The sequence below is a fragment of the Melanotaenia boesemani genome, chromosome 4 (assembly GCF_017639745.1).
Source record: "Melanotaenia boesemani isolate fMelBoe1 chromosome 4, fMelBoe1.pri, whole genome shotgun sequence".
NCBI classification, from domain to species: Eukaryota; Metazoa; Chordata; class Actinopteri; order Atheriniformes; family Melanotaeniidae; genus Melanotaenia; species Melanotaenia boesemani.
In genome coordinates, this window is record NC_055685.1 from 34,767,358 (window position 1) to 34,792,665 (window position 25,308).

The following is a 25,308-nucleotide window of genomic DNA, read 5'->3' on the forward strand; positions in this document are numbered from 1 at the left end:
GTTTTTTGTATATTTATATAATTAAGGTTTTTTATCATGTTTTTTCTCATTGTGAATATATGAGATGTTTGGTGGCAAAGAAATTTTCCCTTTAGGGAATGAATAAAGCTTATCTCATCTTAAAAGGTCACTTGAATCTTTATACTCACAGTATTTTATTGTGCAGCTATTTTTAAACAAGATGATCACTAATAAACACAAAATTTCAAATACACACATATTTAAGACTATAAATTTGAACCTTGTCTGTGGTAGGGGAAGGTTTGACAAAAGAAAACTGGTCAAAAATTTATTTTAATTTTTACAGACATTCACATTTGTACAAACTAAAAGAAAAAGCTTAAAAAAAAGGAAAAAAAAAAGTCTTCAGTCAGGAAAATTCAACAGTCGTCTGTCACTCAGCAGCAGCTCCAGATCTCTTTCTCTGGTCTTTTCTTGTTAACGATTCTAAAGGAGCCACTGTATGTCAGGGAATTCACTGCTGAAAGTTTATGTCTCTTCAGAGTGATGCCAACAGCAGTGACAATGTCCTCCACCTCATCCTGCTGATAAACCACCTCCTTGTCGCCACCTCCCCGGTTCATCCTCTTCTTTTGTGGATTCTTGGCAGATGTCTCATAGAAGATCATGCCATGACTTTTGGCGAAGCTCATTGCCTGCTCCTGGCTCACCTGTCGCTCAGTCCTGCTGGGATTACGGAGGTCACTCTTGTTTCCAATCAGGAATCTAGATGGAAGACAAAGAGGTGCAACATGAGAGAAACATCACTCATGTTCTTTAAGTAAAAACAGATGATGCACTCACCTGGGTATTTCATGACCCACTGAGTTTTGCCGGCACTCCTCTATCCAAGCAGTCAGCCCATTAAAACTCGCCGGACAGGTGACGTCATAAACAAAGAGCACCGCGTGGACGTTACGGTAATAGTGTTGGACCATGGACTTCCGAAAGCGCTCCTGTCCCGCCGTGTCCCACAGCTGGAGCTGATGTGGATGAGGGGAAATTTAAAGCAGAAAGTAAGAGAATATGATGGCAGAGGAAGGTGGCAGACCAACACAAAAAAGAGGAAATGAGCGAAGGCGCACGGAGGAAAGAAAGTCCCTGTGTTGAAATACCTCAAACCAAGCAGAAGCACGCAAACATGTGGACAGAGTGAGTCATCTCTAAGAGGAAACACACGAATAATCACAACATTTTTGTTGTTAGAAGGTCTGAATTCTTTTCTTCATTAAGTCATAATTTCTTGAAAGAAAACAAACATGGTGGAGGCGTCACACGTCGGCAGAGAGAAGCGTCATACATGTTTGGTGAAGAGACTGTTTAAATGTGATAAATATGACATTGGAGTGAATAATAGCCTCCCTGAGTTTCAGTGAGGTCAGTGCTTTCAAATAACGTTATTATGGCTCTAAAAACGTCCTAAATGTAGCTTGGTAAGAAAAATCTTTAAGTTCTAATTCAATTAAATTATTTAAATTATTATCATTTGTGTGACAGGCTTGCTTAAGGAACCCAAAAATTTCTGACTTTTTAGTAGAAGTAGTAGAAATAATAACACAAACAGTAACAACAATAATAATAATATTAATAAAACTTTCACAGATATAGAGTCACAAAGTGCTTCATAGAACAACACAAATAAAACTACAGAATATACAGAAATAAAAATATTTTAAGCACAAGTTTAAAACACCATTAACCCTCTGGTGAATCAGTGCCACATTTTTTCCCCACATACAATATTTTACTTCTACAGACATGTACAGTTATGCTTTTCTTTATTTTAAGATTATTTTACTTTTTATTTAGTTTATTTCAATCTATTCTATAAACACAATTATAAAATAATGTTATCATATTCATATAAATATTCTATAAAAATATGGCTGTATCATGTCCTGTTTATCACAGAGTCAAACTTGACAAATACAATGAATGTATGTTGTAAGACAGACAGACAAATAATTTAATCACCTATTTATTTATTCTACAGTAAGTGGTGGTGTCTTGGATGACTCACTAATGTCCAATGAAGTGGCTAATTTGCAAATATGCCATCCACCCCCATGCATAAACGAGAAAACATGCTTTAAATAGGTGTGCTCAACAGAGTAACAACGACAAGTATTGTTACAAGACAGAACCCTGAGTTTCCCTACAGGTAAACTGTGTCGATTCAGACTTAGACTAATAAATAAAAACTCTAAAACTTTGGCCAGAGAGGTCTGAAGAGAACCACTCTAAAACCATTCTAGAAAGCCCAACCACATCTCAGAGTCTAATAATCAGAAGCTGAGATGCATCAAACTGAGACATGGCTGGTTATAGACTGGGTTTGCAGAGACTTGGAAGATTAAGACTTGTTAACAGACTTTACAACTTAATTAAATATATTTTAAATGTTCTTTATTTTCATTTTAAGGAGGCTGCATGTGCTTGCAACATTTGGGTCCAATCCTTATTCCTACCCATGACTTCACCATTTGGTCCAACCCCATTTTACTACTTTTCTTTTAAGGGTCAATGAGTGGTGTTCATATAGTGTTTCAGCTTGGGTCTCTGTAGATGGTTAAATGGCTACTCCCTCGCCATCAACAGAAAAACAGACTCATTTCTCTTATCTTTACCCTTACTGTAAAAGAAAACACTGACGTCAACAGAGCAGAGTTTACACCGTGTGTTCTCTCCTGTATTTTTAACATGCACACCTCTGGCATTGATTCCCTGTTGTGAATTGCTGGTATAAACGTTTCCAAAACATTCTCCAAGAATTTTGGCCCATCTTATAAATATATAAAAAGCCTAAAACAGGTTGAAATGACCTACTTTAGATAAGTATCCAGACCCCTGACATTTTAAAAGTAGCTTTAATTGCCTCAAACCTAATTGTGAATTATCCTACAAGCTTGTCACATCTTTAGGTTTAATCCATTCTTTGTGGCAGAAATGTTGTAGCTCAGCTGGACTGGATGGGGAAAACCAGTGCACAGCCATGTTAGGCTCTCAGCAGAAAAGCTTTACAGGGTTCTGGTCCAGATTTCGGGTCTACTGGGAACCTTATCAATCTTTCCTCTATCCTGACAGGTCTCCCAACTCACAGCACTTCACTGGAAAGATCTCCATATAATGAGCTGCCATCACCAAGTTTTACAATAATAGTGTTTTTGAGGCGTTAGGTGTTGGATTTCTTCCACACACTGCTGGGAATAGTTCAGTCTTAATTTCATCAGATCAGGTTTTTGTCTGGTTGGTCTCTATTTAACTCGGTTTTAAAATAATGGGTACAATGATGCTCTTTGCTTTACATGCTGCAGACATTTTAATACACTTCTTCAGAAGTCTGGGTTGATACAATCCATTGGCTAATTCTCTCATTGTCAATCTCTGATTTTCTTTCTAAAACCACACAACATGAAACTCAGCAAAAAAAACTGAGTTCATAAACAAACCCTTGTTCTCATCTTGCAGACACTTCCTCTGTCATGTGGATGTTTCAAAACACTAAAAACACACCCACTCCTAACAATTTCTTCCCCCCTTAAAGAATTGAGTTACTCTAATAAAAACAGTAGATTTTCTCTCATAGCTGCACCTTGAAAAAGTCTCATCAGATTTAAGATGCGTTGAAGCTCACAGAAAACATGGCGCAGAAACTCTTATGTGATTTCCAGGTTGCAAACACATGCAGTTCTGCTGATTTTCTGCCATCCTGAGAATTTTCTGACGCTCAGAGACAAACGATCCTGTGTAAATTTAACAAAGCCTCTTTGCAGAGCGAGCACAAGACCCTGACATATCTAAAGGTAACAGAAAAAACTCACAGCTCTGCGTAAAAATGGACTTTGGTTTCTTTTTGAGCACAAACTGAGTTCATTCTGTTTAGTTGTAGGTGATACGAGAGTTTACCTCTTACCTTAATTCTATCTCCATCAACATCAAGCACTCGCTCGCGGAAGTCAACCCCGATGGTGGCCTCCACTCTGATGGGGAACTCTCCTGCGCACAGTCGGTGCGTAAGGCAGGTTTTTCCCACCCCGGAGTCTCCGATCACAAGCACTTTGAAAGTCCGGCAACGGGTTAAAAGAGACGAAACACTCCCCAGAGAGCCGGAAAACTCCAAAGAAGACTCCATCTGCCCGGCGTTACTGCTTCTTTTTAGAGTTTGTCACACCAAACAAAAGCTCTTAAGAAACGATCCACGGTGGTGATGACCTGCGTGGGTGTACAAGGAGGAGATGGGGGCCGTCTCGTTTTGCAGACTGTTTATCTGACAGTATGGTGATGAGTGGAGCTTCAGGGTGGAGAGTTCATAGAGCAAGTTTCTTTCAAGGCAGATAAGACTGATTGATTTTCCACTAAAATGTTTGGTTACAAACTTCCCTGCTGTTAAATAATACAAACCCTTGTCAAAGCGGAAGCTGCAACACAGCGACGTTTGTAAGCAGTAGGAAAAACAAAAAAGTTTGTCAAGATGGTAAAAAGTTATCAGCTCACTCATGGAAACAACAGCCCTCGCTCTCCTCCTCCAACCCTTCCTTTTACAAATGTTACACTAAAATCTGTAACCCATCAGAATCTGTGACCGCAGGGGGCGATAGCGTACATTTTGGTGTAACACCTGTCTGAGACCCCCGCGCTGCTGCTCCCTGCTGGTGGATCCTCACTGTTGTCACATTTCTGACTGCTTACTGCAGACTCTCCCCAGACACCAAGAAATGTTTGGCCCAAACATGGCCTACATCTGCAGTTTGGTTTGGCCCATAGCCACATAACAAATACAAGTAGTCCACAAGGAAACTGCTGGAATCTGTGGCCCTAAGTAGCCCAGATTAGTCCCAAATGTGCCTGCAGTCTGGTTCTTCAACACGATGATTTTCTACATGTGTAGTTTCACAGTCTCAAGTCAAACACCCCTCAAATAAGTAAATAAATGGACTGAAAATTCTTGAAGGATGTTCATTTAGCTGTTTTATTAAGTCAGAAAAGGTCAGATATGATAAGGATGATTTAACAGAAAAACACCCTGGCTTTGTAAAAGTTCGGAATTAAATAAAACTATTGTTACTGATGGATTTTTAAAAAATAATCTTGTAATTTTAATTTCCGAAACAAATATGTGGACAAGTCTAAAGTCTAAATGAATCTGCATTTAAAATGAGAGCTTGCAGAGTTTCAAAAGCTGGTGCACCTGCTGATCAGCAGAAAACATGGCTCCGATGGGAAAAGCTGCCACTGAAACAACAAAAAAGATCAGAAATAAACTTCAAAAAGTTTTGAAGCAAGATCTAAAGCAAGTACAAACAAAAAGGGAAACAACAAAGTTTTAGATGAGAAGGTAGAAATGTCACAGCATCAGGACAAAAAACTCAAAGTAATGTGGCCGAAGAAAGAAAAATGCACAACAAATTAAATGGAAAAACAAAACAAAACAAACAAAAAAGCAGAAATCAATGTTCGTAACTGAAATGTAAGAAATAAGTTGATGGAAATTAGATTTACTTCCTGAAAACAAACAGTAAAAATTGCTAACACCTAAATAATAATAATAAAATAAAAAACAAACAAACAAAAAAAAACAAGGTTATAGGGAGACTAACGAGGAGAGGGAGCATCCAGCTTGTAATCAGTGGACCGGTGAAAAGCTGCATCTCTGATGGGATGGGGCTGCATTAGTGCTTATGGCGTGGGCAGCTTCCACATCTGTGAAGCTCCATCAATGCTGAAAAGTACATGGAGCAACATCTGCTCCCATCCAGATGCCTCTTTCAGGGACGGTCTTGCAGATTTCAGCAAGACGATGCTGAACCACATCCTGCATCCACCACAGCAGCATGGCTTCAGAGGAGAAGAGTCCGGCTGCTGAACTGGCCTACCTGCAGTCCAGACCTTTTACCAATACTAAACATCTGGAGCATCATGAAAGCAGAAATTCAGCAACCCAGGTCCAGGACTGTAGAGCAGCTAGAATCCTGCATCAGACCAGAATAGGACAACATTCCTCTCCAAAATTCCAGCAACTGGTCTCCTCACTTCCCAGACAGTTGTTAAAAGAAGAGGGGATGCTACACCATGCTGAACATCACCCTGGAACTACTTTTTACACCATGCTGAACATCGCCCTGGAACTACTTTATACACCATGCTGAACATCGCCCTGGAACTACTTTTTACACCATGCTGAACATCGCCCTGGAACTACTTTATACACCATGCTGAACATCGCCCTGGAACTACTTTTTACACCATGCTGAACATCGCCCTGGAACTACTTTTTACACCATGCTGAACATCTCCCTGGAACTACTTTTTACACCATGCTGAACATCGCCCTGGAACTACTTTTTACACCATGCTGAACATCGCCCTGGAACTACTTTTTACACCATGCTGAACATCGCCCTGGAACTACTTTTTACACCATGCTGAACATCGCCCTGGAACTACTTTATACACCATGCTGAACATCACCCTGGAACTACTTTTTACACCATGCTGAACATCGCCCTGGAACTACTTTATACGGACGTGTTGCTGTCATAAGATTCTAAATTATCTCATATTTTCGATGAAATGGTAAAATGTCTGTTTCAACTTCTGATACATTATGTTCTAGTAGCAATAAAATATGAGCTGAGATTTGCAAATCGCAGTTTTTAATTTACACAGCGTCACAACGCTTTTAGAATTGAAGTTGTAGAGCAGCTGAATGAACAGTCTCCTCCTCATTGTTGGTTTCAAATTTATTGGTTCTCTAAAAATCATTTTGAATGTTTAGAATAGCTTGAAGATGAAAAGCAGTGACAATGACATGTAACACTCCCAAAGGCTGAACCCGAGAATCAAACTACTCCAGCTCGACTGCTGGGACTGGAGAAACTTTATTGCACTGCAGTTTTTGGTATCTTGAGAAGAGCTCAGACGGTGATCATGGAAGTGTCCGAGTTAGAGCTATTGCTTCTCATGCAGCTCATAAATGTATGGTTTTAATTTTAAATTAGGATTCACGGACACTAGAACTTTGTCCTCAGACCCAGTCAGACACATACTGGCAGGAAGAATACAAACTGTTTTAATAAGCAGGATGTCAAGATATCTTTTAACTTACTGTTCAGGTGATGCCAACTTGGCAACGTAAACTACTGTAGAGTGGAAAATATGGAAACTATCACAGCGTGACACATCTGGGCTAGACTTCTTAACCCGCAGCAGCTCGTCCAAGAAAACATGCGAAAATACACAAAAAAAAGCAACCATTTTCTTCCTTTTTAATAAAAAAAAAAAAAAAAAAAATCCAGATATCATACATCACCATCTCAGATTTCACCTTTCACATTAGAACCCAAATTAGAGGAAAAAGGGGAAGAGATCACTGAAAATGAGAGGAACACAAGTTGTAATGTTATTTCCAGGTGTTTCTACATCTTCTCACCTTGTAACGTTTAATGTACGTCACATTAGAAACAGGTTTTGATGCTGATTTATCACCAATACAGGAGCCACTTCCATCAGAGGAGATCCCTCTGATGGAAGTGCTAAAGGCTCATTTGCACTTTGTACATGCAGATAAAACCATTTCCAACAACAGCAACAAATACACGTCTCTGCCTTCAGGCTCAAGGTTACCATTTTTAAATCACATCAAGAAATGATAATCATCAATAACAGTTACACCGATCCATTACGGACAGGGAGGTGACTATGGTATTGCTCAGGTTTACCCATTTGACAGAATTACTGTATGTAAAAATGAATAAAGAGTAGCAGTGTATTGGAAAAGGAGCGCAACACACAATCTTTACAGCTTTTATTCTGTGCTACAAAGTGCTCCATAAGACCAGAGAGGATTACATATTCCCAAGTTGAACCCGGAGCTGTGAGGGAAGCACATTCTGATCAAAAACTGTTCACGTTTGAGGCGAGCCGCGTCCTTGCAGGGATCAGGCCTTTCTCACGCAGTCCACCGAAGATCAGTAGTTTACTGGAGTGAGTTTTACAGCAGATTCACCTGTGGTCGCTGGATGTCCTCAGCACCTCGTCCCACTCAGCTTCCTACAGATCAGAGATCAGATCCACTCAGTCCCCATGTGACAGCTGTGTCCTATTTTCAGTTAAATTAGATTTAAAACAAGGGAACACAGTGTGTGACAGGTGACTTAGAGCAGCACAGTCGGCTCCAGCGGCTGCCGTCACTGTTGATCGATCATCGGAGAGGAAACCAGCAGACTGCATCAGTTTTCTCCCGTTTTAACCTTTTTAATTTCATGTTCAGCATGGTTGTAGACTCTGTTAAAAAAGTAAAACTGTCATCTTCCTCTTTTTCCCCCCAGTTACCCACAAATGCTCACACACGCACTCAACACACACACACGCAGTCCTGAATTTCACCCATGAGGGAGAGAGCCAAGCCATGCCAGGTCAGACCCGATTTAAATCGAGCCCTAACGACGAGACACCCATTTTTGCTTCCTGTGTCTGGCTCTTCAAAATGGCTGCCAGGCGTACCACAAGGCTCTGTGCTTGGCCCAATTCCTTTATCGCATCCGCTGTTGTTCGGTCGCGCTCACATCTCGTTGGCTAGCTCCTCCGTTTCTGTGGAAACGTCTCCGTTTGCGATCTTGGTGTTCTCCTCGTAGCCGGGGGGCATGAAAGCTAGTGTGTAGGGGTAAAGCTTGTGACACTCGGTGCGATATGTCTCCGCTCGTTCCTTACAGTCGCCCAGGACGCCGCTCCGGAGACACTCCAGGACCTCGGTGCAGATCTGTCCGTGATGAGAGGGGAGGAAATGAAATAAAAAACAAGCCTTGTTAATTTAACAGCATTTCCGACAGGACGTTAAAGTTTGTTACAGTAAAAAGTGAAAAATTCAGCAGTTGCTACTGTTGGATTGTCTAAAACTTTAATATCATACCAATATTTGTCTCACCCTTTTATCATCCACAACATTTTATAATTATCGAAAAGTACTCACTTTAGCCTGTTTTCTTTTCTTTCTACCATTATATTTTCACAACATTTTAACAGTATAAAAACTATTTTGTTCACTCCAGGAACAGCACAGGTCCAACAGTGAACACAGACCTGTACGGTTCTGTTGTCCAGCGACTCGTCCAGGTCAGTGGCCAGTTCCGCTGCTTTCGTTTCTGTTGACGAGTCCAGGTACGCCATCATCTTAGCAGCTGCATGAAGAAAACAGAGGATGAGTCTGAGGAAAGTTTAGGAGCTAATTAAGTGTCTGTGATGAAGACATTATAGAGGACAAGTATTTACAGCTTAAAATTTAAGGTTAAAGATGGGACATGAGTTACAGATTAAGTTAACTGGGACACGGTAGAAGTCAGGGAAGGCCCAAACAGAGGGTGAGGTTATATTGTGTTTGCATCAAGAACTTGAAAAAAGTAAAGCGTAATGCATAATAATCATGATATTTGTAAAATTGTGATTATTTCTCTGACAAAAATAATCGATAATCATGACATCAGAAAACCACCTCAGAAAATCTTCAACAGCTCCATCTTAATGCATCTGATCATTATTACCCCAACACTAATTTTTACATGACTAATTTCATCATGTCTGTCTGGCTTGGTAGAGAGTTTCAGAGCACATGTGTATCATGCTTGAGCTTAGTGAGTGCAGGTGCACGTGAATAAAGATGTTTACCGGCCAGTCGGTGTGGTATGGAGTTGGAGTGCTTGCTGAGGTAGGCCTGGTTGAAGCTCTTAGCGTTGCTGTCTCCAAACAGCCGGGTGATCTCCTGCTTCAGAACTGTCCTGACCACCTCCGGCAGCTCCTTGCTCTCAGAGACTAAAATGTAGAACAGGAAAAAGAAGGAAGAGGAGCACGTCAAATGAGATGAAGGGAAGGATGTAGGAGAAGAGATGCTGGACCGTGTACTTGCCTCCTTTAAAGAAGCGCACGAGACACTGGTGCAGCCACGGGTTGTCTGGGTCAATGGCCAACGCCCTCTTCACTGACTGGAGCATCAACAAGTATTTTTCTGAGAGGAGAATAAAGATTGGAAATGTAGCAACAGAAAAAAAGTAAAGCATGATTTCAATGAGCTCCTGAATGCCAACCTTTCCTAAAGTAGATCTCAAAGGCCATAAGATGCGTGTCGATTTTGTCTTTGACCAGCTGTTTGAGCGGCATCAGGAACTTGATGGCTTCTTCCAGTGGATTTTCTACCTGTAAACATGCAACAGGAAGATACACCCGAGAAAAAGAGACAGAGAAAAAAAAAAAAAAAAATTCAGGCATCACATCAATCAGGCCCAGCTGATTTGCTCGCTTCCTGTTTCCCTCTCTAACCTTCACCAGTTTGTCGGGGATGAGCTCCTCTTTAGGCCCTCCTATTTCCTCATCATCATCCTCTTTCTTCTTCTTTTGGTTCTTCAGCTGTTTTTCCTTCTCTGCATTCTTCTTCTCCTCCTCTAGCTGGGCCTTCTTTTGGGCTCTCCGTTGTTTGTTCCTCAGCTTCTTCAGTTCTTTGTCTGAGAGATTTGCTGCAGAAAAGAGGCCAAAGGAGGCGTTAAATGCGGACCAGATGTGATGCTAACGGAGTAGGACAAACAGGAAATGCCTCTGACCGGTGTCAGCCTGCAGCTCTTTGCTGTCATCAGTCAGAGGATTGTCATGGAGGCTCAGGTAGATCTGGATCGCAGTAGTGGCTGCTTTGTAGTAGAAGGGATGCATCCGGAGAACATCCTCCAGCTTCAGGAGGTCCACGTAGGAGCGTAGTGTCATCTTCCTCATGCAGTAGGTGTGGAAGTCAAACTGGTCGTCCGTGATCTCCACAAAATGCTGAGTTACATTATGAACGATAGACAATTACAACAGGCTTCATGCATGCAAGAGAAGAGTCTCATTCAAACTTATAATGATGAGAAAAGGTCCTGATACAAAACACACCCTTTCAATCTCGTGGCACTTCTTGAGGGCTTCTCCAAACTTGTTCATGGCTTTGTATGCGAGCGCACATTCAGTCTGGAACCACATGCACTGCATCTCGTTCAAGTTCTCCACCGCTGATGCGCCCTCCTGAGAACACACAAGCTGCATGTGAGCGCAGGGATGTGCTCTGCTGTCATACGAACTCGATATGTTACTATTCCAGGTCTGAATTAAACAGACTATGCTGACCACAGCTCCTTAGACACTGTGTGTTCACTTGTTTTTTCTTGTTCCACCAACAGCATCAAGATGTCAGTGTTGTTAAACTACTACAAAGTTCTATACTTCTGCATACCTGAAACTCTGCAATAAAATGAATTGTTAATCTTCTCTTTTAAAACACAACTTTACCAATTTGCCTCCATGTGCTGCTTAAAGGTCGACGTTGGGTCTCTACGTAAAACGTGGAAGCTCAACCAGCAAGAGGTGGACCACAGAACATGCATTTCATTCAGGTTCACATTTTTTTATTTAAAATCTAGCGTACATTTGCATCATGTAATACAAAAACATTGAGGAAGTATCCTGCTTCTTTTCAGTAACTTTTTTTAAACATAAAATTGTGACAAACAACATATGTATTACATATGCAATATGTTATGCAGAACTTTGTGTCACTAAAGATGAATGTTAATTTGTTTTCTTTTTCTTTGGTGAATTAACTAATTTTATTTAATCACTGCATTTAAGGGTAGGGTTGATAAAATTCACCTTTTAGCCAGTGTTTAAATCAAAGAAAAATCTAGGCCTTTGGTCAAAGATTTGAAATTACAAAGTGCCTTAAAAAAACTTAGTAGTGTTTATTTAGAACATATTCACTAATGTGAAGTTAAAAAAAATTAAACCTGTAAATAAATAAAGTAGCATAATATTTTTTTCTCCTCCATTAAATCTATTGTGTTGGAGAGAACTTCAACATGATAAACCCAAACATTTGTATACTGAATGTCTTGGCCCCTTGGAACTGCAACAAGATATTTATCACATCTTCAGTGATGGAGAAATAATACTCAATACTTTGTCTTGTAAATTTTAACACTGCAAACACTCCATATTAATATTTATAATAAACATTTAATCTTATTTAAATCTACAATAAGCGGATAATTTGCTAAGAAAATTTATAAGTCAGCTTCCAACTGAATCAATCCTTTGTTAAGAGATTTAAAATCCTACGTTTTGTTCCTGACATTTAGGTCAGCAATCAGCATGCAAACAGTTTTTCTCACCCGTGTGAACTTGGAGCACATCTCCTCTGCCTCTTTGACCATGCCTGCCTTCAGCATGTACTTGGCACACTTGGAGTTGATGAATCTGTCGGCAGTGTCCAGAGCCTGAGCCTCATCCATCCACTGGGCAGCCTCTCTGATATTCCCAGCATGCTGCAGGAGAGGAAAAGGTCAATACCCGAGGAAGCAGTACGGCAGCAGTGCTCCACTGAAAATTATAAACAAGTCTTCAAATATGCAGTGTACAGCGTGTTACCTTGTAAATCTTGGCTTTGATAAGGAAGAGTTCGATGAGTGTGGGCGTGCTCTCAATGGCGGCATTGATATATTCTAGAGCAAGCGTCTGCTGGCCAATCATGTCGTAGTGCTGTGCAAGGAAGTACTGCACCCAGAGCAATGTGGTCGGAGGCTCTTCTTTGCCGTCATCTGCAAGAGTGAAAGCAAAATCTTTCCTCAGCGTTCAAAGCAGCAGATAACTACATCAAAGTCATCACTATCAAATCATCTCACCATTCTGGCTGAACATTCGGCAGCTTTTTAAGGAGGTTTCATAGCCGACCACATGTTCCTCTATTATTGCCACCTGCAATGGCAAAGAGACAGTAAGTGTATGATCTGAGCTGCAGTGCGATAAAATACAGCAGAATTATTCCCTTTGCAGCATTTTCTGAGAGACTGCAGCATCAGAAATCTCTACGCTCAGCAGCCTCACCTTTTCTTTGTCGTTGTACAGTGATCTGAGTGTAGTGAAGACGGGCGGGCAGCCTTTACTGAAGTTCATCCTCAGATACCTGTCCAGGCACTCTCTGAACTTTTCACCTGAACATATCATAAACAATTACTCCACAACTTTCATACAAACTAAGGGGCAGAAAAGCTGGAATACAACTACAAAAAGCTTTCAAAATAAATGTAAAGTGGACATTTTTGTGAAAGGATAATTGGATATACCGGACAGAAAGTTAAGGGGCAGCCTGCGAGGAACTAGTCCTTTGGGAAACTTCTCCCAGGCTTCTTCGTAGATCTTGTGTCTCTCCTCTACACTGCCTGTAACAACAAAAATGAAGTTGCACTTTCTGTAACCATTGTGGTCACTGATGAAAAGGCAAGTGTTTTAAAAAGAAACAGCTAAGAGTTATACTTGGTTTTAGGGCTTTCTCCAGACCGTGGTAGTAGGACCAGTTCTCGGGGTTTCTCTCCTGCAGGCGTCGGTAGACTTCTGTTGCTTCATCGAGACGCTCCAGCTTCAGCAGCAACTCTCCTGCAGAGATGTGAGAGCACAGACTCAAACCATTAATCTAAAATTACACAACAATGTGAAACAGCTTCGTGTAAAAATGTAAATCAGAACTGTGCATTATGGCCCAGTTGCATATTTATAACATGAAGGGCGTTTCTTAAATGTTGACACATCAACTTACATTTAATAATCACAAATCTTTTTGCCATCAAAGATGAGGGGAAAAAAATCCGTCTACAGTAATAAATGGATATATGCAGCTTCTCCACCAAGGCTTTGGTATGTTTTAAATGTCATCTCTCTCGCAAAGTTATGGAGAAATTACGAACACAATTTTCATGAGATTTTGTGGAGAGGTGCAGATCTGGATCATTTTGTATAAAATCAAAACAAGGTTTGGTCTTTGTTTATGATATGTGTGAAGCTCCTCTTTTCATGCCTCTTCCTCACCTCCGCTACTTACATCAAAAGGAGGAAAAACTATGGTAAATGAATTGACAGAGGACTCAAAGGTGTAAAAACTGGCTCAGAAATGACCCACCTCGTGTCTCCTCCACTGCCAGTTTATCACAGATCTGCTTCTCATAGTTCGATAGATGCTCAAGGGCTTCCTTGTTCAGACCTGCTTCTCTCAGCACCTGATTCTGGTACAGCAGCAGCTCGCTGTACTCATAGTCCACCTTGTCGGGAGATGTCTGGACAGAAGGCACAACGAACAACCATGTGTGAGTTTCACTAACATTAAAAACTACACTCGCATCCACAGCCCTTTTCACACATCAGTGGAAGAAAGACATTGTCTTTAGAATCTTAAGCCCCAGGAGTCTCTTGATGTTTAAGATGAAGATGACTCAAAAAGAATTTCTCTGCAATTACCAAATCTATGTACGTAATCTTGGTATAAAAACAAAAGGAACACCTGTGAGTTTTTATCAAAAGTAAATAACGATGGAGCAATTTTCTCTTCGCCTACGTTTTTTTTTTGTTTTTGTTTTTTTTTTGCATTTTATAGAATAAAATTAAACGACGGCCTGCTTAAACATTTGCTGCAGTTTGCAAAAAAAAAAAACTTAAGATAACCCTGAAATTACAATTCATGGACATGCAAAGAATTATGCTGCTGAAGCGAAAAGGAGCCGAGTTACAGAGGTGTTACAGTAGTATAGAGATAGCTAGGCAGTGTTCAGTTTGGCACTGAATGACGTCCTCGTCATCGGATGAGGAATGATGGAAGTGGTTTTAATGAGCTCTTAGCTGAGGTTCTGGACTTTCTGTGGATACCACACGTCTATATTTATATAACAGACCTGACGTGACACTCTGTGAAACCAGATGTGCTTAAGAGGTTAACCCTCTGGCATGTGTGATTTATCAAAGATTCAGCAGAGGATTGAAAACCAGCACAGTGTCAGTTTGGGGTTAAACACACCAAACCAGCGTTGCAGGATCAGCTGACAATCAGAAGCGACGTTAGTTATTAGACTGATGAATTCTGCTCTGCCGGCTTGCTCTGGGCTGGGTTGGATTTGTGGTGTTCAGGAAACTCTAAATTAGTCTTTGTGTATATGAGCTTGTCTTACACAGATGGCACAAAAGGAGGAAGCAGACTGATCTTATCTGGAGCAAGCCAGAGACAAAGCTGGTGAGCTATACTACTGTGAACAACACTCATATTTAAAACACTTGAGAAGAACAGATGAAAAGCCAGGCTCAGAACTGAATTAAATTCATCAATTTGCAGATCAGAAACAAGAAGCCATAACTTTGTTATTCATGTTACAACACAGCAAACTACTGGCTTCTTATCCTGGGCTCTTTGTTGGACCCCTGTGAAAGACTTCTCCAGCTCATCCCAAACTTCCTCAGTGGGGTTCAGGTCTTGACTCATGCTCCCTGAACCACTCTCTCACAATCTGAGCCCAATGGATCCTGGCACTGTCATCTTGAACTGTGCTCATGCCATCAGGAAAGAAAAAATCCACTGACGGAATAACTTGGTCATTCAGTACATCACAATGCACTAAAAGAAAAACAAATTTAAAAACTGATAATCAGCTTTTCCCCCACATTGTGCGTGTGAAATTATTTCACTATTAAACTTATCCCTGAATTCTATTATTGCTGTTTTAATGTTTTGATTTTACTGGTAAAATGATTATGTGATTACGTGTTGAACAGTTCTTAACTAAATTTTAGTAGTTTTAGCATCTTCTTAGATTTTTCTTTGCTTGATGCCAATAATTTGATGCTTAAAAAAACAACTACAGGATGTGTCTTCTAACATAGCTGTTTAAGGAATGAGTTATGGTTAAATAACTTGCTGCAGCAGAAACATACTCATCAATGTGATAATTATCCAATGGGAAGTTCTTACCCATTAGCTTTAAATCCATGTGGTGACTTCTTTTTCTTTGAATGGGCAGTGTAATAATGTCTTCACCCAGACTGTGATAGTCATAGTGTAAGAAAAATACAGAGCCTGTCATCGGGTCTGACCTGCTGTGTTTTCCTGAACTCTTCAATGATCTTTGCTGCCATTTCATAGTCTTCCAGTAGGTGATAGGCGATGGCGTAGCCAATCCAGGATGCCCGCTGGGCTGGACGCAGCTGTAGCAGCTGGTACCGTGTCTCCTGCAGGAGAAATAACATTTTACTGACAGGATCCTGCTAGCTGGAACAAACAGAGCTAAAAGGAAAACCTAATACACTTTGCTTCAGAGATCTTCCCTTTCCTCTCATCCATATTTTTAATCCATTCATCTCAACATTTCATACGTCTCCCTCAATCTGAATCCCGGGCTATGTCCCAAGAGAGCTGCTCTAAATTTTGAAGGGACAAACTGCAACTTGATATCTGATTTTCACAGTCTTCTCCCGATCAGGGCTGGAGAAAAGCAGGTGACTGGTAGGAGTGTGTGCAATCAGGAAAGTTTTTTTTCCAAGTCTTTGTTCCCCTTGTGTTTAAGTTCATGTATCTCTAAAATCTGCTTCAGGTTATATGTGGCTAATCCTTTACCACAACCACCAGGTTTTTAAATCAACCCACAGACCCCAAGTCCCTCAGTCAGTCCTCACCCTGTATCCCTCCAAATCTCTCATCTGGATCTGCAGCAGCGACAGGTCTCTGAGGATCTGGAGGTTGTCTTTGTCCCACTTCAGAGCGTTGCGGTAACACTTGATGGCCTCATCGTACTTCTTGTCCGAGCGCTGCAGTAAGCCGTAAACATGCCAGCCTGGGACAGAGGGGCGGTTAAGGAACACACTCTTCACCCCTCTGGTTGGAAACCATCAGACAGATATTAGTACACACAATGAAACTTAAAGTGACATTACATGTCCAAACATCCTTCTTGTGATAACAGATATGACTTGATTACAGTAGTGACAACCTGTGTTAGTTGAGCAAACAATCGCCACTAAACTGCCATTTAGAAAGAGAAACTACTGAAAGTGAAACGCTTTAGGAACAGTTCAAACTTGTGGAAGCATGTAGATGGTAAAGGCTTCCAATGACACAGTGTTACATTTACAGGACTATGATTCCTGCTACGCAGAAAACGTGGGCAGAATTGCGGAATTTTATATTTAAAATTAAATTATTTTACCTTGTTTGTAACGCTTTTGGTGAAGCATTACAAATGAGGAGTGAAAACCAGAGCATCCTTTATCAGACTCACTCCCCCCCAGAGTGTTTGAGCTACAGCTAAAAGCTATCCTGAAGAAGATCAGTGGGAAAAAGATCTGTCGACAAAACTAAGCACAGGAGAGACTGTCGTATATTAAAAATAATAATGTAGATATGCAGACACGACAGCGCCTCCATGCAGCTGGTACAGGTTCAATTCCCGGCCTGGAGCCCTTTGGTGCAGACCACCTTCCCTCCGTCTCTTTCTTGTTCGACAACAATGTCATAAAGGCCCCTTGAGCCAAATTAATAATACCTTATTTTCCTACTGAACTATTTAAATTTTATACATCCAACACATGATTACACACATTCCCCACAGAAAAAATAAGCTTACCTAGTAAAACGAAGAATTCGGAGGGAGAAAACAAAACAGAAAATAGTGAATTTTGGTAAAAAAAAAAAAAAAAAGAAAAGAAAAAGTAAACCAGATTTCATATTATGAGAAAGAGTAGATTAAAACCAATGATGTACTCAGAACTGGACTGTCCACTACCTTTTACAGGTACGTAAAAAAATCTAAATCAATTTATCAACAATCATTTCAGCAATAGATTACAGTGGAAATTCAAAATGATAGTTTCCCAGCTTCTGCTAGAAGCAGACATCAAGAGATAAATACTGAAACAGCTTAAAAGATACAGTAGCCACGTGTCTGCTCAGAGATCGCATGTGATACTTTAGAAGGGCTGACACTGCGATATCACTTATCTGCTACATATGTGCACAGATTTCACTCTGAATCTGAGAAAGACAGACGTATTGAATGTATGCTTCACAGCTACAATAAGCCCTCTCGAGGCATCACACAAGCTTTTTAGCTAAAAAAAAAAACAAACAACATGGAGTACATCTTTTTGCAGTGCAATGTGGAAGGATACAGACGTGGCTCCTAAGGTCGTTGCGCAAGCCTCTCCTCACCAGTTCGTAGGCCTCCTCCTTCTTCCCTAGACAGTTCAGGGTCAAGCCCTTCATTGCCAACGTCTCTGCAGCAAGAAAATAATATGGTAGACAGTAAAGAACAAACTCAGAGAGAGAGAGGATATATTTTCCATCCATCAACACTTTTTGCTGCTTACCTCCATGTTCTGCAAACTTGGGGTTTGACAGGATTTGTTTGCAGAATTTGAGCCCATTTCTGTATTGTTTGTGCTCGTAACATCGCTGTTAAAGGAAAGAGGGAGATTACATTAGGCTAATTGGACAAAAGTGATATTCAGATAGAAGATAAGCACTCATCCTGGTTCATCCTAGTTCAACTAAACAGGATCCGCTTGATGTAAAGACAATATTTCTATATGACAGCAAAAATCTGTTTTCACTTGTGCTATGCTCATATGCAACAAGAAACAGCTAATTCAAGGTGGTTGAAAACAACATGATCATATCATGTTGTGCATATAAACAACATCTTCTGTAATTACTAAAAATATTGACAAAGATCAGATTTCCTCTACAACAAGAAAAAACAAGCTGCGCCTGATGTTGAAGCAGTCCATTTACAGACACAAAGACCATTTCAAATAACAAGCTGTTAGCCCCAAAGTTTTAATTTAGGACACAGTTGCACAAATAGTGCACCACCTCTGTTATTAAGCTGAATAAAATTCGTTAGGCAAGACTGTCACTGTATGTCTTTGTGAGAGAGGAAGTGCTAAGCTGGCAGATAGCATTTTGTTACCCCACCAACCACTTCTCTAAAAATGACGGGGGGGGGGGTCGACTTCATAAGGGTGCTAAGACTGGTGATGGATTTTATAAATGCACCATCACCACAGGCAGAAGGTTATTCCAGCAGATGAGAAATGGGGATCAGCACATAAGGAAAAGATTAAAAGTTCTACCTGAACTCTAATTGGACTATAAAAGAAAAAAAAAAAAAAGAAAAGTTTGTGCATGCTGGTGCAAAAAGTACAGATACATAAGTTCCTGCTTTGGACACAAAATCCTAATACTCGCTTTAAAGAGCATCTGGATCCAATTTGTGCTTGATCTTCACTAGAAATCCAACCATAAAAAGATGGAATGAAACATGAGCCACAGAGTTTGGAGAAGATGGTATGAATTTAGAGAAATTATATGAAGAACGCGTCAACCTTCCTCCAAACTGAAGTGGGTATAAAACACAGAGCAGAACATAACCACCAGCAAAATCAAAAGCATTCAAACACAGATGAGTTGCATCTGAAGCTTCCACCATGCAGCCTACAATCCTCATTATTTTAATGATGTTAGTTTTCTGAAATCCTTAGCTTCTCAAAAGCTTTAAACCAGAGATATTAATGATTTAGCTCAGGGAATATGACAAAATGACAATGTTTACAACAAGATGTCAGACATTCTAAAAGCATCTGTGCATTTAATGTAAATTTAGTAACATTAAGATCACCAGCTGTGCTTACCCAGCACGTTCTTTACCAAAATAACTCAACCCACCAAGTCTCAGAGAGAATCTGTTGGAGCATGTGGCTCAAGGCTGCAGGGCTCTCAACAAGGAGCCGAGTGTGCCAACGTCTGATTCTGATAAAACATTTGAAACCTTGTTTCAAACATCAACGCTGCATTTGCACTGTGGCGAGAAGAAAGCGGCATCGGGAAGAATTTTTAGTTACAAGTCAAAAATGCTCATATTTGTGAAGTCTTTTCACTGCGTGCTGGGAGTGAATTCAGTTAATAAATTTACAACGATTGCACAGTTTAAATGGATCTCAGCTAACTTCAGGCATTTCTTCTGCCCATATTCTAATCATAAACATCTGAACTGTCAGGAAACTGGAGGAGAAAAATGTCCAATATAAAACATATTGCATTACAAAGAAAATAGGCAATGCCGTAACTATTTGAACTCATGGCTGCAGCAACTTGTTGTCACTAGTATTTCTTGGCCTGGCAATGCAATCAGGCTTTCATGTTATACAGAGCTTTGTGGAGCTCATTTACTCATGCAACAATTTTAAGTTTTTTGCTCATGTTTGTTAACAATTACCAAGAATCTGTTTTACAAATAAATAAAACTGAACTTTAAAAGTCAAGAAAATATATCACAGAATTTATAGACTGATTAAAAATGAAAAATGAGAAACCTCTTGAGTTTTCTTTTCGTGTCAAACAGTGAAAAAGTTGCATCGAAACAAGTTTGGGCTGAGCTACATTGTGCATCCTGTTATGTGACTATTTCAAATGTGCACATTTACATCCACACTGAAACAACACATCGTACACCTTAATGGGCTCTTTTATTATGTATTTTTCCTACATAATAAATACTGCTCATAAGCTTGGGAATTGAAATACTTCAAGTGGGTGTTGAACTTTACATAAACTGTTCCACCCAAGCAGATTTGTAAGTACAACACAAAGAGCTCCCCAGCGATGTGGGCATGTTGCTACAGGTGAAGTAAAATATTAAATATCTGCAAGTTAAGTTTGAAGACTTCAATCCATCTCTTTGCTGGCTTATCATAACACCCACAGAGCAGCTTATACTCCAGAAAAAGTTAACATTTAAGTTGTTGGAAAGTTGTTCATACAAGCATGCATGCTTGTATGTTATCTGGTTGGTCAGAGCTGTGTTTATGTTTACCCCCAAAAACTACAAATTCAGTCTACTCATGAATTGATCCAGTTAAAGGAAGAACTAACTTCCCGCAGAAAAGCTGTTAGTAAGCACATATAAAAATGACAATTTGACATTAATAGTGCAGTCCAACTTTTAAGGAGGCGTGAAGAGAAGAGTTCCTTGCCTCCATAGCTGACCAGAGCCAGAGAAAAAAAGTCTCAAATGTTGCTTCAAAGCAGTGAGATAACAGTAATTCTGTTGCCAGTCAGCTTAATCAGAAAACAGCTAAATCCACCAAATGATGGCAAAGTTCCTAACAGGTAAAAAAGACCTGAAATAAATCTAGACTCCACAATGAAGTGGAGAAGCAACAACTGACACTGCCCCTAAAACTTAAGAAACAGATCTACTGTAATACAACACAAACTGTGCCATTTATCTATCTGACAACTAGCTAGCTAACTGTCCTGCCTTTAGCGGGGTAATGAATCTCCCCTGCAAGCCAGAATTGGCAGAATTTGGTCTGCTAGTGAAGAATAAAACTGAGAGGTGCCATCTCAACTTTTAGTGGAGTTACAACAAATTCAGAGAATCTGATTTACTCTTAGTAGATTGAAGGGCCAAGTTCTTGCATGGGTTTCACTGAAGTAAAACTCAATGGATAAATTTTTTAAAAAAGCTAAAATTACACCAAGAGGTTAAAGGGTGATATACCTACTGATAGTCTATTGTACTAATGTCTTAACAACTGTATGGTCAGTGGATGCTCTATGGATAAATTTTGTGCTGACATGATTATATGGTGATTGAATTAAAGACCGCCACCAACAGCTGCTTCATTTTTCACCTCTTAGTTTTAAAAACTTTCTCCAGACAGCTAAGAATAACAGGATTACTGTGCAGCATTTTACCATAGTTGGACTGACTCTCTCCCACCTCTGCTAACATGCTCACGAACACAGAAACTTACATACAAAACCAAGGCTAAGGCCTGGGGCCACAACAGTCCAAAAAAAAAAAAAAAAAAAAGTCAACGAAAATGTGAGTTCCATAGTTTTACAATATCAAAATCCAAGATCCAAGCTGAAACATTAACAAAACATTCAATACTGACTGTGTGAGTTTAAGCAGTTTGTTTTATATGCCCAGCTTTATTAGTCCTGCCAATGCGATTCTTTAACATAGTGCGATTTTGAAGCTGAACTTTAAAATACCAAGTGATAGCTTTGACCATTCATGTTCGACTAGGTGTTAACATCTTAATGCAATGTGATAAACTCAAACTTAAAAACTTTTGCAATACTTAAACTTAAATAGATTAAATACCATGCCAATAACTGCTGTGGATAATTTGTTTTGGGGGAAGTTTGTTAAGTTTATGCCGCTATTAGTTTTCGATTAGGAGCATTAGTGTCTTCAACTACTGTCCCATTGCTGTCTTGTACTCTTTACTGGACTGCAACTAAATGGATGATGGTGCTCATCAAAATGCAGTCTAATCTCAAACTAAACAACTTAGACAATTAAGCCATAGAAAAGGAAGAAGACACAAATAGTGTAAAATAATGTAGACATTATTTTACTTAAACTTAAATATAATGTTTTTGTTATTTTTATTCAAGTGATTGTATACAATATACCAATTGTGTCAAATTATATGTTCAAGATGCCATCAAACAATTGTGTAGTAATCGTGAGCTAATCTAAATATAAACCATAATAGCTCACAATGTTCCAAAAGAAATTATTAAGTGTTTTATAGGTAAAATCTAAGCTTGCATGTTATTTTGTTCGTGAGTGTGGTCTTAAGCTGTTTAAGAGAAAACAATACCCCAATGTGGAGTGTAGCAAATACTTTTAAAGATCAGGTGCAGGTCACACGTTGTGACTGAATGCCAGGGCTCTGCCAATATTCAGATTAACATCTTCCTACTACCAAAAGAGACCTTGCCTTTCCTTTCCAAAACAATGATGTTTATTTGAACCTACTAATGACTTATAGGTGGTCATTGCCCACACTGGTTCCTGGAAAGTATGTTACTAGATGTGCCAGCTGTGACGTTGAACCATATTCAACCAATGAGCATGGCAGAGGTAGAAAGGACTTAGCTGACAAGCTGTGAGCTAATGGAGCTCACTTACTGTCATGTCCGTGAAAATGCAACTAAATTCCACAACCCCTTTTTAATTACATACAGCTTAGTTCAGGCTGCAAATAAACAGAGTCTATAGAAAGATTCAAGCATAGAACGGAAAGATATATGGCTGTGTAGCTGCAAAAGCACAAAAGGCCTGAATCAGCTACAGATTTGCTGATACAGTCACAGAGGTCCCTCCCTTGCTCCCTCGCGTAGTAATATAGACACACAGCTAGGTTGACCAAATCAATCCTGGACTAGTAACGGTAACGTGTGTAGGTGGATGTATGCAACACAGACTTAAACTGACATTTACCAAGCTAACTTGGTTGGCTAGCGTTAGCCGATTAAGAAGCATGAATTGTCCAGAAAGCGTTAGCACACCTCCGTTCTGATACAAAACAAACACTCTGGACGTCGCATCCGTTTCGCTAATGAGCAACCAACTATCACAACTTTTACCAAGGCAACTTGTGAAGCCTGAAAAGTACATAGAAACCCACGAGCACAACCGACTGTTAGCTACGTAACAGTCGGGTGTGCAGCAAGTTAGCTACCATGGAGGCTCGCGATAACTTGCTGTTTGTATGGGGCCTGTCGCTAACTGCTTGACAACTCTGATCATTTAAACCGACACCACAGTACTTTTAATCAAGAGAAGTGATTAATTATGAGAACACTTTATAGGATATCAACAGGGTGACGATTACTGTTTTGGCATTACAATGACAGCGCATATCTGGGCCGAGTTAGCTAACCCATTCAATGATGCCATTTTTGCTAGCATACTAAGGCTAATGATAACAACCGGACAGCTTCACTGACTATAAGGGGTCCGTTGGTGGAACTTTAAAGTGGGCAGCTGTCGTTGTGCAGCTCTTTAACGACCAACTCACCAAAATCCTCTTGAAGAGAGCGTTCTCTTTCGGCGGTAAAGTAACCGTGGGCATCGTTGCAGTTGGGATCAGCTTCCCTCTCGACCTCAGCACATGTAGCTAAAGTTAGCCCGGGTAGTCCAGACGAGTTGAGTGATGGTGGCCTTGGTACGCCTGCCTCAGCCGCTCCGCTCGATTGCTCCGTTTTCTCTCCTCAGACACTTCCTCCTCACATGCTGACGGAAGCGCAGATACCTTTCAAAATGGCGTTGAAAGTGGTTTCTTTGTGCTAAAATAATCCAACAATAATAAATATCAGTTTGTACGTTAGAGCTGTTTTTCATTGCAGTGGTGAAACGAAGTTCATATAATATGGAACTAAAAATAATAATAATAATAATAATTATATATATATTAGTTTAGAAGAGTGGTGTCTCGATATTTAAAAAAAGTATTAAATCAGATATTTTGACTGGCTGATACTGAAGTATCATCTCCAGAGTATCAACACACCCATCCCTAATGTGAGTCCAGGAAAAATCAGAGGAAGTTGCTTTGCAAGAACTAGTATAAACATGAGTGAAAGGAAAAGACAAGTGAAATAGATGTGGCCTTCTTCATGAAACTGTAGCCTCCACTACGGTAGCACCAGTTCAGTTTCAGCTCCAGCTTGTTTTAGACTCTCTGAATGAGAAAATGAGAGGGGGAAACCAGAGGATGACAAAGACAGAGGAAGGTCACATCCATCTGCATCCAAAACTGATATCAAGTCTGCTTAACATCTACGGATACAAATACCCATGAAGTTCACATTGGTCACATTATTATTATTATTATTATTATTATTATTATTATTATTATTATTATTGACTTGTTTGAGATGGGTAACAAAAGTACTTAACCATCTCACAATTTTACAACTTTTTGAACAAGAAAAAATGTTGCTTTTACACGATTTAATGTGAGACTGCATTAAAAGTATCTTGAAGGAAAGTTTTGGGACATGTACTTACTCTCTAATTCATTACATTGCAACATGCACTTGTGTGGTTAGAATCTTATATTTAAGAAAATGAACAAAGCTACAATACTTGCATTACTAACTGATGGAAAGCATGGACTGTCAGCCTTTTTAAAAATTAGCATGTTGGCATCTGAATGTGATAATCAGCTCATACAAAGCATTTCAGATTGTGTGATCGGTAGGTTTGATTAGTAGCAAGCTAGAGATAGAAGAGACTCTGGAGACCTCTGGTGGGTGGAAAAGGACGGGAAAAAAAACCAGCTTAAGATTAAAGGACTTAAAGGAAAGAACGTGGACAATGTAGTTTTAACCAAGATGTTAAACAGTTATGCTGGTTCCCAGCAAAAGATGCTAAAGTTTCACACGTTTCATAGGATCATAAGTTGTAAATTGACGTCATGTTCAAAACTCCAAAAACTATTATTTGGTGGGAAGAGGTAAAAGATGGCATTACCCTACATTGGGTGTTAAGAGTCCCAATCCTATGTTGCCTGAAAACAACTTTGCAGTCAGTGATGTTTATTTAATTTAATTTAATTTATCTTTTAACCAAATAAAACCTGATCTGGCTGAGAAGGCAGCAAAACAAACGTTAGTAAATATAACAG

At 39.8% G+C, this 25,308-nt stretch overlaps 2 protein-coding genes across 2 annotated transcripts; both read right to left on the reverse strand.

Moving 5' to 3' along the window:
- Positions 1 to 275: 275 nt before the first annotated feature.
- On the reverse strand, positions 276 to 4,547 carry LOC121638286 (ras-related protein Rab-33B-like). The gene is made up of 3 exons (XM_041982987.1): positions 3,914 to 4,547; positions 805 to 983; positions 276 to 726 (listed from the first exon to the last, which is right to left on the reverse strand). Exons 1-3 carry the CDS (start codon positions 4,130 to 4,132, stop codon positions 399 to 401), a joined length of 726 nt encoding a protein of 241 aa, XP_041838921.1. The 5' UTR covers positions 4,133 to 4,547; the 3' UTR covers positions 276 to 398.
- A 2,701-nt stretch (positions 4,548 to 7,248) lies between these two features.
- Positions 7,249 to 23,888, reverse strand: LOC121638285 (N-alpha-acetyltransferase 15, NatA auxiliary subunit). The gene is made up of 20 exons (XM_041982985.1): positions 23,698 to 23,888; positions 18,184 to 18,268; positions 17,986 to 18,090; positions 16,495 to 16,652; positions 15,916 to 16,050; positions 13,961 to 14,114; positions 13,321 to 13,440; positions 13,131 to 13,226; positions 12,892 to 12,998; positions 12,690 to 12,762; positions 12,436 to 12,605; positions 12,180 to 12,332; positions 10,909 to 11,037; positions 10,587 to 10,800; positions 10,309 to 10,502; positions 10,077 to 10,185; positions 9,899 to 9,997; positions 9,661 to 9,804; positions 9,079 to 9,176; positions 7,249 to 8,758 (listed from the first exon to the last, which is right to left on the reverse strand). Exons 1-20 carry the CDS (start codon positions 23,749 to 23,751, stop codon positions 8,561 to 8,563), a joined length of 2,595 nt encoding a protein of 864 aa, XP_041838919.1. The 5' UTR covers positions 23,752 to 23,888; the 3' UTR covers positions 7,249 to 8,560.
- Positions 23,889 to 25,308: the final 1,420 nt, after the last annotated feature.

Bases quoted from the DNA above. Each gene is read 5' to 3' on its own strand.
- LOC121638286 (XM_041982987.1), bottom strand. From the start codon at position 4,132: ATGGAGTCTTCTTTGGAGTTTTCCGGCTCTCTGGGGAGTGTTTCGTCT. The intron at 984-3,913 runs GTAAGAGGTAAA...CATCCACATCAG, and splicing joins TTGATGGAGATAGAATTAAG to CTCCAGCTGTGGGACACGGC. The intron at 727-804 runs GTGAGTGCATCA...TCTTCCATCTAG, and splicing joins GTGGGTCATGAAATACCCAG to ATTCCTGATTGGAAACAAGA.
- LOC121638285 (XM_041982985.1), bottom strand. From the start codon at position 23,751: ATGCCCACGGTTACTTTACCGCCGAAAGAGAACGCTCTCTTCAAGAGG. The intron at 12,606-12,689 runs GTGAGATGATTT...TCACTCTTGCAG, and splicing joins CCGAATGTTCAGCCAGAATG to ATGACGGCAAAGAAGAGCCT. The intron at 10,503-10,586 runs GTCAGAGGCATT...TCTTTTCTGCAG, and splicing joins AGAGCTGCAGGCTGACACCG to CAAATCTCTCAGACAAAGAA.